The sequence below is a fragment of the Monodon monoceros genome, unplaced genomic scaffold, assembly GCF_005190385.1.
Source record: "Monodon monoceros isolate NGI ecotype Baffin Bay Population unplaced genomic scaffold, NGI_Narwhal_1 Super_Scaffold_18, whole genome shotgun sequence".
In the NCBI taxonomy this organism is placed as follows: Eukaryota; Metazoa; Chordata; class Mammalia; order Artiodactyla; family Monodontidae; genus Monodon; species Monodon monoceros.
Genome location: NW_021703774.1, coordinates 102,632,860 through 102,648,260, shown reverse-complemented (window position 1 = coordinate 102,648,260; position 15,401 = coordinate 102,632,860). Strand labels below are relative to the sequence as shown.

General features: G+C 40.3%; 1 protein-coding gene across 3 annotated transcripts in view; it reads left to right on the top strand.

The window, feature by feature from the left end:
- Positions 1-15,401, top strand: part of LRRC8C (leucine rich repeat containing 8 VRAC subunit C) — an 89,472-nt gene that overhangs the window by 54,408 nt on the left and 19,663 nt on the right. Inside the window, exon 2 of one of the 3 annotated variants that reach the window (XM_029228615.1) lies at positions 2,863-3,004. The exons of 1 other annotated variant lie outside the window; for it this stretch is intronic. In XM_029228615.1, coding sequence (XP_029084448.1) covers positions 2,867-3,004 — 138 coding nt within the window. In that variant the 5' untranslated portion in view covers positions 2,863-2,866. Of the gene's footprint in view, positions 1-2,788; positions 3,005-15,401 lie in introns of those variants that run through there. One more of the 3 variants, XM_029228617.1, reaches the window with a different exon arrangement.

Here is a 15,401-nt window from a genome sequence, read left to right as displayed (position 1 = left end):
ATTATCAAAAGTTAATATCCCCAATTATATAAAAAGTCTGTTAAGAAAGTCCTCCCTTTGCTAACTGCATATATATTTGATTCATAAATTTCAATCAAAACAACATATCTCGGGCTTCCCTGGTGACGCAGTGGTTGAGAGTCCACCTGCTGATACAGAGGACACGGGTTTGTGCCCCGGTCTGGGAAGATCCCACATGCCGCGGAGCGGCTGGGCCCGTGAGCCATGGCCCCGGAGCCTGTGCGTCCGGAGCCTGTGCTGCACAACGGGAGAAGCCACAACAGTGAGAGGCCCGCGTACAGCAAAAAAAAAAAAAAAATCTCAGCAGATTGAAGAAGCAGATATGAGAATCCAGCTATATTCTATTAAGCCAGCTTTTAAAGAGATATGCAAAAATGTAAAACAATGCCATTATTCTCATTAATTGTTTTTGTGTTGGAGAATATAGTTATTTTTTATAATAACAATTTATGTTAACTTGTAATGGTTTTGTTATTTTTAAGTGAGTTAATATATATTTTTGAAATTTCTTGGTTTTAATTTCTCATGTGGCCAGTATTGATAGGTATCACCCACCTAAAAAGTGCTCTTTGAGGTCCTCCTCACTACATTTTAGAACATGAAAGGATCCTGAGGTCAAAAAGTTTGAGAACACAGCTCTCAATAAAATACACATTGGTATATTTTATTCCTGAAATTGTTCCTTGCTTCAAAGAACAAGCCCAATTCCCTCCAAGATGTACAGGAACTTATCATGAAGGAGACAATAACTAAATCTATCAAAGGATGTAGACTACAGCACAGGTACCATACTTGTTAGTGCTGTCACTGTAGCTGCCTAGGGTCCCCCCCAATCTGATTGAGTGAGCATTGCTCCATGAACAAGCATCTGAATTCACCCATCAATTTAACAGACAGTTGTTCAGGGCCCCTTGTTTTCCAGGCACTGGTAAGTGGTAGGGGTGCAAAATAGAACAAGACAGTAGCTTCTAGGCAGAATGTGGAAGTTAAGATGAGTTCGTGCCTGTCTGTGACCACCACTGGATAGCTGTGACGAGAAAACATTTGGGGCCATGAGATTATAATGATCCATTGAGAAGAAAAAGGTCGTGAAAGGTCAGGAAAATCAAACTTTGGACTAGTCTGAAATGCTAATAACACTAGGAATAAGTGAAGTTTTTTATTTAGCTTGGGTGGCTTGCCTGCAACATATGTTTTGAGAACACACATATGCATAACATATAGGTTTTCCCCCTTCAAGAAACTTCCAGCCCAGTGGTGGTAACAAAGTAGAGTTAAGAAAGTTGTGTTTTGGGACTTTTCATGGTGGTCCAGTGGGTAGGACTCCGCACTCCCAATGCAGGGGACCCTGGTTCCATCCCTGGTTGGAGAACTAGATCCCGCGTGCATGCTGCAACTAAGAGTTTGCGTGCCACAACTAAGAAGTCCTCATTCCACAACAACGAAAAGCCCGAGTGCCACAACTAAGACCTGGCGCAGCCAAAAATAAATAAACATTAAAAAAAAAAAAGAAAAGGAAAGTTGTGTTTCAATAAAATGAGGCAGTCATATCAAATGCTGCAAAGATGTCAAGTAGGTAGGTCATAGGTGAAAGCAGCACCAAGCGGTTGAATTTTCAACGTTGTGTTAAGGAAGACTGCTTAAGAAAAAGTCAGATAAAGCAGTGAGATGGAATGGAACACATTATAATAGTTTCCAAAGATAAACAGCAGTGAACTCAAAGAAGAGGCTCTGGTTTTCTTTAGGCTGTTTATTGTACAGCCTTTAATTCACTATTAGGGAAGAGAAGATCCAGGAAACAAAAAGGCTTGGAAGAATGAGCACCAAATGTAGCCTTTCCCTGCCTTTAATCAGACTAAATAACAAGGGCAGGTGTAAAGAGCAAGATTATTGGATCCAAAGATGGCAAAAGGGAGAGAAACTGTCTTTTTGGCCCTTATTCCTTGCCATGAGATAAGGAAAGAATACTCCTTCTCCCAGTAGCTGGATGGTTACCTTCAAGTCTTAGATCGTAATACAGGCAGTGGGACTGAGCGATAAGAAAGGACAACGCAGGCTAAGAAAAGGATGTGTCTCTTTTCCCCTTTTCCCAGAGCCTCAGTGCACCCTATTCATATATCCTATGTCATTTAGCTAGAGTTAGGTGTTTCCAGAGAAAACTGTTTTCTCAGAGGATAAGTTTGAGGTTCACAGTGAAATTTAGGAAATAGAGGAAAAAAATCAAGTCAAAAGCACAGGAACCAAAAAAAGAGGGAGGGCAAAAAAAAAAATTGAAGTTCTCCCCAACACCTCCTCCCCAAAATGAGATTGTCCCTTTTACAAGAAAAGGACCAGTGGCAAAGTCGTTTGCCTTCCCCAGGGAGCAAGCAAAAGGCTTTACAAATAGGGCTTAGTAAATAATTAATACAAACCAATGATGAGGATACACTTAAAAAAATAGTTTGAAGCAAAAACCCAAGATGATAAGATAAATAGCAAAAACATTTTAAAGGATGGGCTCTGCTCTTTCTGGCATCTTTGTGTTCTGTTTAGGGGAAGGGAGACACCAGGAAATAACGGGTGGCTCTGGTCATGCTCTTTCTGGTCCATGTGGAGCTAAAGGGCACCCACTGGTTAGACAAGAGTTAGCAAAGGTACTTGCTTTTTCGACATGGGGCTCCTTATTTCCTCAACTGGTGGATTTCTCAATGGCTTGTTAAAACTCTGAGGTGCTGTGACAGCTCCTGGACTGATTCAGACCACTGAATCCGACGAGTTGAAGCAGAATTTCAAATGCTGTTAACAATGCAGTATGTTGTGCATAAAGATAAATTAATTCACCAGTAATCTCTCTTTTCTCAGAAACATGATTCCGGTGACAGAGTTCCGGCAGTTCTCTGAGCAGCAGCCTGCCTTCCGGGTTCTGAAGCCATGGTGGGATGTATTTACTGACTACTTGTCCGTGGCCATGCTGATGATCGGTGTGTTCGGATGCACTTTGCAGGTAGGTCCCTAGAGTCATGTCAAAACAGAGCCAGGGGCTTCCCTGGTGGCGCAGTGGTTGAGAGTCCGCCTCCCGATGCAGGGGATGCGGGTTCGTGCCCCGGTCCGGTAAGATCCCACATGCCGCGGAGTGGCTGGACCCGTGAGCCATGGCCGCTGAGCCTGCGTGTCCGGAGCCTGTGCTCCGCAACGGGAGAGGCCACAACAGTGAGAGGCCCGCGTACCGGAAAAAAAAAAAAAAACAGAGCTAGAGCAAGACACTAAGCCGTTGAAACCTCTTTAAAAAGAGTGTGTGATTTTTAACCATGTATATATTAGTTGCTCTTCTGTACTTATGCATGGTGTTTGTAATCATGGCAGGGAGCCTGAAGCCTGATTTCCTAAACTTTCCTAATTAGGTAAATATGGTACTTGTAAGATTTAACTGAGCTCAAAGAGCAGTTGACTATAGTCAAGTAATATTTGATGTCACAAACATCAAAGGGAGCCCTTTATCTTTCAAAGTTGGTTTTATATCCACAGCAAAATATAGAATATAGCAAAATATATTATGTATAGCCAGAGTGCATTTATATTGTTAAAATGGAATGTTTTTCTTTATCTCTTATATTTACCCCTGATAAGATTTTCTGGAAGGACTGACATTTTGATGAGATATTATCTTAACCCAATGCTTAGTTCTGAATTAAATTGTAACTGAATCATAATTTGTTCTATATAGATACTGTATATTCATATATTGAATCCAGATTTTTTTGCAAACCTATGTATCAGGCACCATACTTTGAGGACATATATACCTATAAGCAGTTCATTTCTAGGGGGAAACTAAATAAACAGACAACAGAAAAGGTTATACTGTGCTAGAGGCTTCTGAAAAGCTCTATGCGAGTCCAAAGGAGAGGAACAAGAGAAATGGTTGTATTAAAACTTGAGAACCAGTCAGGAAAAGGGAGCTGGGGATGAAGAAAGTGCCAGGAAGAGGAAGGAAAGCTCCAAGTCATGGATGTGAGAAAGGACACGACGTCTCTAGGAAACAGTCATTAGGACTGACACCCTTTGGGTGTCATCAGCATGAGAGTTGAAGCCATGCCTGGGAATGGAGTCACCCCAGGAGAATGTGGTTGGTGAGATGATGTCAGGAATAACAGTGAAGAGTGAATGAATGAAAAGGAGACTCCCCTGGAGAAGGCTGAGGAGGGGCATCCATAAGGACGGGGGGAAACCAAGAGAGAGGAGGGGCTCAGGTGTGGTCAGTGATGGCAGGTAGTTCAACTAACTCACGGGCTAAGGGGAGAAAAGCAGCAACTAGGGCATTAGAAATCTTAGTGTCACTGGTTGGAAAAGTGAGTGGGAGTTAAAGGCTTATGGAACTTTCAAGTAGATCATCTGAGAGGAAGGAGAGCTAGGAGAGAGGGAAATAGCTAGAAGTGGTGCAGAGGAGAAATAAAGACCTTTTTAATGTTGATTTTAATAATAGTTAACATCTAGTGCTTCCTACGTGTCAGGCACTCTTCTGAACACTTTACACATGTTTTAAATCATTTCATCCTCATGCCAACGCTAGGATATACTATTATTATCCCCGTTTATAGATGCAAAACTAAGGCACAGAGAGATTAGAGAAACTTCCAAGGTGAGTAGCAAAACCCTTATTGAAGTCCAAGCAGTTTGGCCCCAAAGTCCCTATCCTTAATCCCTAACACCATGCTGCTTTTTATTTGTGGGCTGAGAATATCTCGCCCTCCTCCCCCCACCAAAAAAAAGGATGCCAATGAAAACCTAGAGTCTGAAAGAGAGAAAGGGCATTAATTCATTCATAAATAAAACAAATAGTTGTTGAAGAATCTACTGTGTGCCAGGCACTGTTCTAGGGGCCAAGCATTATCAGTGCAGGAGGAAAGAAATAAAAGACAAATATCCCAGCCTTAAAGAACTTAAATTCTGTGGGGGGAAAAAACAAGCAAAATAAGCAAAATCAGTTGGTAAATTATATATGTTAGAAGGTAATAAGGACAATGAAAAAGAAAATAAAGCACACGAGGATGGTAGGAGATCACAGCAGGTGAGATTAGGAGTTGTGGTTCTCAAATAGGGTGGCCTCACTGGGAGGTGACTTTTGAGGAGGGAACTGAAGTCGGTGCGGGAGCGGGCCTTGCAGATGTCCCGGGAGGAGCCATCCAGACAGAGGGAACAGAAAGAGTAAGAGACACGATGAACAAAGCAGTCACAGGACCCCTCCCCTTCTGCAGGAGAATTTGACATTTGGCTTTCTCAGCTTTCTAGCTCAGCTTCCCTGGGAGCCTGATAAAGGTAGAATGTTAACTGTGTTACTAGGCAACATTGCTTATGGCATAAATGGCTGCTGATTGGTCAACTGCATCTGGGCTGGGAGAATGATAAGCGCCTGGTAGGAAGCCATAGATGGGATTTCTGTGACTGTGGTGACACTTGTAACTGGGCATGTCCCTTGATACATGGAAGGTGTATCTATTGAGTTACAAGAGCTATTGGCTCCTTTGGAGCATAAGGCATCGAAGCCAGAGTAAATCCGGAATCTGCCTACAGTGGATCTCTTTTTCTTGCATCTGAGATGATCGTGGAGAAGCTTAGGGAGAGACTAGCTCCTGGGCAGCGGTGTGGACCACCACACAGGCAGTTGTGAAGATTCCCCCAAAGGGAGAGAGTCTGATGCTGCCTGGCTGACAAGCTGTGACTCCAATCCTGTTTCTTTCCAATGATTCTGGTACCAAATGAGGTTTATGATAATACTATAAGTTTGAACGTTGAGATGATCCTAGGAAGACCCCTGGTGATGTCGCAGGCCTGAAGCATGGGTATTCCTCGCATGTTGAGGGAAAAGCCAGGTGGTCAGTGGGCTACAGCAGAGTGAGGAGAAGAGTGGTAGAAGAATGAGGCCTGAGAGGTAGCAGCTGCTGGATCATGTAGGGCCTGGAGGCCACTGTAAAGCGCCTTTATGGTGATAGATTTCAAGAGCATTAAATATGATGTCATCTCAGCTACTGGAAGTTAGGGACTTGAGGAGGTGAATTTGAGCTAATTCTCAAAGAATGAGTATACAAAGCCAAAATATACATTTTTAAAAAAGAGGAATGGAAGAAAAAATCAGCATAAGCAATAGATTTAGTGTGATCATTTCACAAAGCCCTCATTATGGGTCCTCATGGCATTTTCGGGGGCATCCTGCACTGGGTGGGGCATTCACAGAATCCAGGATGCTAATAGCACTCGCACTGAGTGACACTGGTAAGGAACCTGTGCTACCTGTGTGTAGAATCCTTATGTACTTTATTTAGCTCCCAGAAGGACCCCTGGGGAGTAGATTAGTCCCATCTTTCAGGTGAGAATTCTCATCTGAAAGGTTACGTAATGCCCCCAAAGCCAAGACGGATGCAGCGAGGGTTCAGATCTCAGGTCAGTTCTCCAGCATGTGGCTTTCACCCCTGTGCACCCTGCTGTGGGATATTATGGAATCATTACAGTTGCACAGATCCTGTGGTCAAATTTTGGCTCGTAAAACAGGATTTTAAGTATAAAAACGAGTGCAAAATGACCAAAAGAAAATAGAAAGTTATAAAAAGAACTGATTTGCTGAATTACAGCTTAGATTCTCTAAAAGATTATTCACTATACACCTGCTATTAAAAAAAAAAAACTTCCAACCTATAGTGAACATTGAAGAGACAAGAAATAAGATATAAATTACTAAAGAAAGTAAAACCACTCAGTATTCATATTAAAATGAAAGTAATGTTTCCAAGGGGGAGAATTTAATCTCTTATTTTAGCTCTCTTATGATAATCCTCTGAAATTGGTTTAATGACTGATAACTTCATAAACAAAAGGTTCTCTGTGAAGCTCAAAATCCTTTCCCATTTCCAAGGTGATCTTACAATAATCAAAATATATTTTTATGCCTTGATTTTCCTTTTGTGAAATGAAAGTGCAGTCATTCTGATCTTACTTACAAAACAAGTTAACGCTTGGGGTTTGAAAACACGACAAAGCAAAATCTAAGTAGGGTTAGAAGAGCACTCTGGTGGTAAAATAGGAATCCAATCGTTTTTGACTATTTTCTAAATGGCTTCTTCCAATGGCAAACACTATTTCATTATCTCTTTATTCCTAAAAGATTGTGTGCATATAGGTTTAACACTATGTAGCTTTAAAGATACTGGGGGAAGGAGGAAGTTATCGACTATCAATGGGATGTTGATTCTTTCTTGCCCTGATGTAAAAGGATTAAAATCAACACTTGTCTTACTCATCTGACAAATATTTATTCGTTTCTGAGCAAGTTGCTATTTTCAAGGCTGCCATGGGATAAGAGCATGCATAAAGAGCATTCCTTAGATTACATCAGAAAGAAACAAAGAAACAAATATAAACTCATTGTAAACCAGGAGAGTGTATGTATCCTATTTCTGTACAGTCACAGACCCTCAAGGACCCATAGCATAAACACCCAATCTTGTGCTATAAATAAACAACATTATTCAACTACTCAAAACACTCAATAAATAGACGAAATCCTGAAAGGTCAACACGTTGCTTCCTGGAAAAATAAGATTGCTTTAGATCTCTGCTCCGTGACTCCAGGTTATCTTATTATGACCAAATCCAAAACAGCCCATCGTCAGGCCATTACCAAATATAGAGTTAACAGTTAGAAACCAGAAGCAGGAACTGGAAGACAAGCCCCCTGAAAACCCTAGGGGACTGCTCTGTGACTGCTACACAGGAAAGACATTTCCTGCTTTCTGAATTGGGGGGGGGGGGAAGCCAAGGGAATGATTTCAATGACTTGAAACCACCTACCAAAAAAAAAAAATCTTTGTGGACTAAGCCAGTCGCCAGGAGCAAACTGGCTGGCACCAGCAGGATCACACTGAACAAGAGTTTGGTGCATCTGAGCTGCTTGGTTGGAGTTAATCCCCACTTTTATTTTTGGTACATACTCAACTGCTTCTCTGATTTAGAACCATCAGCATCAACGCCATGGCACATGGCCTTCAGCCGATAATGCTCACAGGCAGTTCACTGGAAAGCACAGGTGGTAAAAATTATAGACCGCAGAGGGATTTCAGAGTAGTTCATTTTGATAATGTGCCCTGAATCCTTGCTTCTATAATACCTCTCTCCCCGAGTCCTCTGTCCCATACTAACCGGGATCTCTAGTAGATCTTTTTCTTTTGCCAGATCTGAATTTACAGATGGAGACTCAGAAATTCGTACTTAGATTAGCCTATTGTTTAAGGTGAAATTCAGAATGCTAATGAAACAGCAGATAGCACCAGTGGGTAGGCTTAAAATGAAGACCTCATCTACGATATGTTTTATAAAGTTTCTGTGTACCCACGACATGTCAATATTCTACTTCAGTCTTTGGGGAATATGAAACAAAAATCATTTGATGGTGAACATAATTTTAAAGAAAACCTTTCGCATCTCTGTAGGGATGGTGGTAGATGCTGTGAGAGAAACACTACATCAGAATCCCTGTTACATCTAGTAACAAAAATATGCCTCAGTTAAGACTTCCTTGTTATGGTGGTTTATTCAAACTGATACTTTTTTCTTCCCTAGAACTTTATTTCTTGTCATCTATCACCTTGACAACTTAATGTGCAGTGAATTCCTGGCCACAAGAATAATATATGAGTGCCTTTCACCTCACTTGCTTGGGTTTAACACAGGACATGAATCTAAATGCTTTTCTTAGATCATCGGATGCCGTCCAGTGCCAGTCAGTGAATGGGGAACATTTCCTTTTATTTCACTATTATGGATTGTTATGACCATGTTGCCATTGATTGTTTAATAATACATCTTTACCCTCAAATAATAAAGCACTGACAGAGTACTGGATTTTTTTCCTATGTGAAGCAAATGAGATTTACTGTATATTTAGTCTCTGTTGTGGATCCTGTACTGTAAATCACCAAAATCCATGTTTAAAAATCTCTATTAAGTGGGTTTATCATGATATGGAGGGAGATAATCTTGTATTTCTAATCAGGACCCCTGATTTGGAGACCCTCCCCGATCCTCTCATCCTATCAGGCGAACAGATCCACTTGAATTCTTCTGTCCTCGCTTGGTTCCTCTCCAAGGCCCTTCTTTCCCATTTCACTGAGAACACTGACCACATCTGGATCCTCCCAGCCATACAGTGACCCTGTAGTGACTGGCACTACATTTTAATTACAAGGCTAGTAAGTTTCTAGGTTATATCTGGAGTCTTCTATTTAATATAAATAATGAGCGCTGCCCCTTTGTCCCCTATACTACTGTTTTCTTGTAAAATCCTGCATTTTTATTATTTTATAATTCCTATTGTTTTGGGACATCTGGCCTTCATATAGTTTTTCTTTAAATCTAGTGTTATTGTTTTGTGTCTAATTTTTAAACTATGAAATAAAACACTCCCAACTAGAAAGATACATACCAACTAAAAGATTTAACAAAAAATAAGATACCACTCAGAATGGCAACAAAAACTATCAGATATCTAGGAATTAAGCTAATCAAGAATACACAAAGACTTCCCTGGTGGCACAGTGGTTAAGAATCCGCCTGCCAATGCAGGGGACACGGGTTCGAGCCCTGGTCTGAGAAGATCCCACATGCCGTGGAGCAACTAAGCCTGTGTGCCACAGCTACTGAGCCTGCGCTCTAGAGCCCACGGGCCACAACTACTGAGCCTGCGCACCCCAACTACTGAAGCCCGCGCACCTAGAGCCCACGCTCCGCAACAAGAGAAGCCACCGCAGTGAGAAGCCCGCGTACACAACGAAGAGTAGCCCCCGCTCACCGCAAGTAGAGAAAGCCCACGCACAGCAACAAAGACCCAACGCAGCCAAAAATAAATAAATAAATAAGTTTATAAAGTAAAAAAAGAATACACAAGAACTTAAAAACTTTTAAATGCCTAGTCAATGACATATAAGACAATTTGAATAAATGGAGAGACATTGTTTGTCTTTGGATGGCACAAACTTGATGTTACAAAGATGTTCAGTCCTCACAAATTAGTTTATAAATTCAAAGCAATATTAAGAAAATTCTAGTTAGATTTTTTTTTAAGAAAAAGCAACTTGGTGAACATATACCAAAATTTATTTGAAGAGCGCTCACTTATGGTGGTGAAGAGGAATAGAGTGGTGTAAGGTGATAAAAGGAAAGAAAAGAAACAGAGAGGAGGAAGAGGAGGTGAAGGAGATGGGGAGGGAGGGGCTTTGCAGGACCTGATAACATACTGCACCTTGAGAAATATGGAGAGTTCAGCCCTCTGCCCCGAGGGTCCCCAATCCCACCTCACACACAACAAAACACTTTGACTATATGAACTAATTTCTTCAGAAGCTCCATCTAATTCTCATCCCTTTTCCAGTTGTAAATTTATAAATCTCTGTGCAAATATTCTATTTCACAAGCAGGAAATTTCCTAACTCTAGATTTCACAAGTGGGTAAATTGTTAGCTCTAAGATTTAGCATCCCTCTGTTTCAAAAACAAAACTCTAATTGGAAGAATTACCTCTAATTGTTAGGAATAGAAACTTTATAAGGCCAGGCCTCGTCTGTAGGGTTCATTCCCGCATCCCCAGAATGAAAGGCAATAGCAGTCCTGTGGGTCATGTGTAAGTGCTCACCAGAGTTCATTCTGTGGAATGAAGGGATGAGTGAGTGAGGAAAAGTGGATGAGACATTTCTGGCATGTGCTAATGTACAGTGAGCATTTAACGGCTGTGGAAAGGGACTGAGACCTTTGAATTACAGAGATACTGTGCTAATTTCTGGGTATTTTACACCATAACTTAAGAGATTGTGACCAGCATAAAAGAGAGACCAAAAACCCTTATATGAGACCTGGTTGAAGGTATATATAGCCTAAAGTTGAGAAGATTGATGGGACTATGAGAACAGACAGGAGATGCTCAAAGAGCTGCCATGTGGAAAGTGTAGATGTTTTAAACTGATTCCGCGTGTCCTAGAACACCAAATAGAACCAACAACAGAAGTTTTAGGAAAGAAGATTTTCGCTCAATACAAACTCAACTTTCAAAAAGTTAACAACTTTCTGAAAATGTCATGTTAGGTAGTGAGATTCCTATTATCGCAGATGCCCATTGTAGAGAATGAATAGCCTGGTGGAGGGGAGGCTACAAGGGGAATCCGTGTGTCCTCAGACAGAACCATGCGCATTTGTCTTTAACATATAATAAGTAGTTCCAGGCAATGGGGTTAGGCAGTGATAAAAATGACAAGGCCCTGCCAAAAAAATAAAGATACATTTAAAATATAATGTCAGATATAAGTGCTTTGTAAGGAAAAAGCAGTGTAAGGAGAGAGAGGGACAGGGGTCCTACTTTAAGTAGGGTTGTCCTCTCTGAAAAAGTCACATTGGAGCAGAACTAAAGGAACTGGGAGAGGCAGGTATGTGGGTATCTGGGAGAAGAACATTCCAGGCAAAGGAATCACAAGAGGCCAGTGTGGCAGATATAGAGACAGCACGGGGGAGTGTAGCCCTTTGCAGTGTTTTCTTGCTAGGATCCACTGTGTAAGACTTGAAGTCAGTATTGACCTAAATTGAGCATTACTGCAAATGTCAGCCTTCTGAGATTTAAGCTTCAGACTTGCCAGAGTTAAGACAAAGAATTTAATCCTGCGGTATCTGGAACCTGGGACCTTATGAACTACCAAAACAATTAGTATTACCTCTTTGTTGACACTTAACTAACCACAGTGTGTGGAAGAAAATGTTAAGAACATATCTCATGGCCCATTCAAGACTTCAAGTTGCTAAAAGGCAGGATCTGTGTGTGATACATCTTTGTACCCACCTTTGTGTCTTAGACCTAACACTCAAGAAATGCGTGTTGAGTGAATAATCAATGTGCTTCAGCAGCTCTAAGAATTCATTGACTCTTTTAATAATAAAAACAATTGTACAAACTGTCGTTTAAAACTGGATCATAAACTGATGGAGGAAAGCTTTGTGTGGGATAATTAACGACAAGGTGATAAAAATCAGATCTCCCCTGCAAAAAGCAGAAAAAGCAGCCAGTAGCAAACGATCTCTCTTTAGTAGTATCAGAGATTAACCACAGCACTCTGCAGAGCTGGATAGGAATACTAGGAGCATCCTCTCTAGAATAATTCGCATAAACCTAGTGCCAGAGAAGGGAGACAGGCCCTTATGCTTGAGCAATAAACTTGAAAGAAAAAGTCCTTTGAGGATGTACCGCAAAAATGTGCTAATAATAGATCAACAATTCCTGACTTGTATATGTTATATGCCCTCACATGTTAGAAAACTACAGCCAAAATTTGTGTGTAAAAAAAATCATGCTGTTGTGACAGAGAAACTTAAGAAACTATAGACATTGAGGCACCTCAGTAGAGCAAGTTACAGAATCGTTTCCGTGAGACCAATGAAGTATATTTTTACAGAACTGAGAATTTATGTTTTGGCCATATGTGGTTGTTTTATAATAAAGTTGAATGCCATGGTGAAAACCAGGTTTTTCTTACCCAGATGATTGCCCATTCATACAGATGTCCTATGGAGAAGAATATTTCGGGCATCCCCAAATAAACCACATTATGAGTGTCGACTGAGTTCTGTAACAGTATTAGTACTTGATCTTGTACCCATGGAATAGATTTTATGAACTGCCCTGAGAGTCTAAAAACCTCCATGTTGTTTTGTGGGAAAATGGTTTCTTCTTTCTAAACAATCAGTTTTCAAATGAACTTTTGAGGGCTTGCTTGTGTTCATTAACTATTTAGTATACTTTAGTCTTTTGGAGATTTTTTAAAATTCGTTTAAAATTTAGTGGTTTCTGAGTAATGGTGATATTTTCATGATATTGGTTTATTCTAATCTAAGAAGGTTATAGTCCTGCACTAGTTAAATGTCTTTTAAAAATAAAAAAATAGAATTTCAGAATTGGAAAAGAATTTAGAGGTGATTTAGTATAAGTTCCCATCCAGTATAGAAATCTTTTATAGCTTCCTTGATGGATTAATATCTAGTTTCTACTTGAGTGTATTTGGTGATAGCGAGAAGTGTTCTGTTTAATGAAATTTTTGCTATGAAACTGCAAATAAATCAGTGCATATTTATTGAATGTTGACTAGGTTCCCAGAACTGTTAGGTATTATTGGGAATACAAAATAATTTAAGGCTCCATCGCTGCCCCAAAGGAGCTTAAGGAATAGTTGGAGAAGCAAAATAACACATTCATTCATTGTACCAGTTTATTCAGTATGCGATGTTATAGGCACTGTGCTAAGTTCTGACAACACAAAACTTGGTCTTGGACCTGAAGTTGTTTAAACTGTTGCAAAGATGGACATTCATATACATCCTTCTAAAACAGAAGATAATTGCTGCGGGGTGTGTGTGTGTGTGCGTGTGTGTGTGTTCATATTGCAATGACCATATGTTGCAATAGCTGCAAAAGAGGAAGGATAGTTAAGTCTACCTGGGGAAATCAAGTTTCTTGATATTCTAGGTAGGATGGTTTAAATTATATTCCTGAAAAAAAAATGTGTTGTGGTGTGTTACAAAGAATAAGACTTGTGGGGCAAATGTCCACATGGAAGTGTCTAGCAAATAAAGACTTTCAGCTTTTTAGATGTAACAGCACGTTTTTTCTAAGAATAAAGGAATAAAGGCTTTTAAGTGTACACATGACTGTTCATCATGTAATAGCAAGTTTAAATCTTTAGCCCTCCTAAGAAATAAACTATGCTAACTGGCAATATTAGAGTTAGCTACTTTAAATTTGAGTTGGCATCTCCCTACTCAAATTTATATTTGAGTAGGGTATATTAGTAGACTAATATACTAAGGTATATACTAATATACTAAAGGTATAGTATATACTAAGGTATATACTAATATACTAAAGACTGAGGTATGTTAGTCTTAAGAGCTAGTGAGATTCTTTGCACTGATACCTAAAGCTAAGGCTGTGTAATCTTAAATTCAAGTACATTAGCTTATGTTTTGGGATGTTGATGTTAAGTTTTAAAATGTTGGTGCTGGATACTGGACTCAGAAAATACCTAATGCATGATGAGACAATGTTGTAGAGATCCCTTTCTGAATCACTTTTGTGTATCATTGTACTGGTCAGTTTCTTAACTTAATATTTTTAGAAATTCTGCAGTATCCACCACAAATCTTTTGTCTAATAAACAGGCCATCGGCTACATCATCATTTTACCTTGTAAGAAACCTCATATGCTCACTGGAAATATAAAATCTTGGTTAATTTTTATAACTTCAGCTAGGTCAAGTAAATTAAAGAGAAGAGTTAAATCTTTCCCCAAAGCTTCAAGCAGAAAACATGGACTCTGCCATATGATTTTGGGTAAAATACATGGCCTTTCTGAGCCAGTTTTATTAAATGAGCAGGATTGGCATCATTTCCACTTCACAGATATGAAAAAAAAATGATGGTAAAATAGAAATTTATTATTTTTAGTCTTTTAAACTATAGACTTCAAATGCCTTCTCTTCATCTGGGGCATTTCCATATGTCACAGGTGTGATGAGTTGGGCCTCTGATTGAGAGAAGTCTGAGATCAAGGTCCACATGCCCAATTCTTCCCTCCCACAGCTATCTGCCTTCCTCTCCCAGAGGATCTGCAGGAGCTATATAGACAGAGGACAAGACAGGCAAAAGAACATTTAATGAAAACTAAGCTCTGGCCCCAAACCTCACTATCACTCTCCTGGTGAGCTAGGCCAGGACTCGGTTAAGTCACAAGGACTTCCTTTGCCTAAGTGCTGAAGACCTGGACCAGAAGCTGGAGGAAGCACAGGAAGCCTCCTTACCCTCTTTCCCTGTACTTTAATCTCTGTTTGCCCAGATGAAGAAAAGGGGAACCTGGGCAAGGAAGAGACAGGGTGAGGAAGGGGTGGGCAGGAGGAAATTGACTATTGATTCTCCCTAAAGCCAAGAGGAGAGCTTATGTGAGCTATCCTCCCCTGGCCCTCCGAGGGTATAATCCACTTCCAAGAGAGAGGCAGCTCCAGACCCACCCTATCACATCAACTTCAAGGAAGAAGAGAGACTTCAAAGTGATGGCTCCTAAGAGGAGGTCTAAAAAGAGACTCCAAACAAACTAATTCCAAGAGATCCCCTGCTTGAACTCAGAGCCTTAACCCCTTATGAGCAGCAAGGTTTAATACTACTCCTTTAATGTTGCCATGTCTACTAGCCCTCCTTCTAGAAAGAAGTAAGGAGGAACAAAGAAGAGTCTTGAGTCCTGCCCAGAGATCAGCCATCTAGATGAGTCAGAAAAAAGGAAAAATCCATAACTGAAATTCACCTTATATGGTAAAAGATCTATTCGCTTG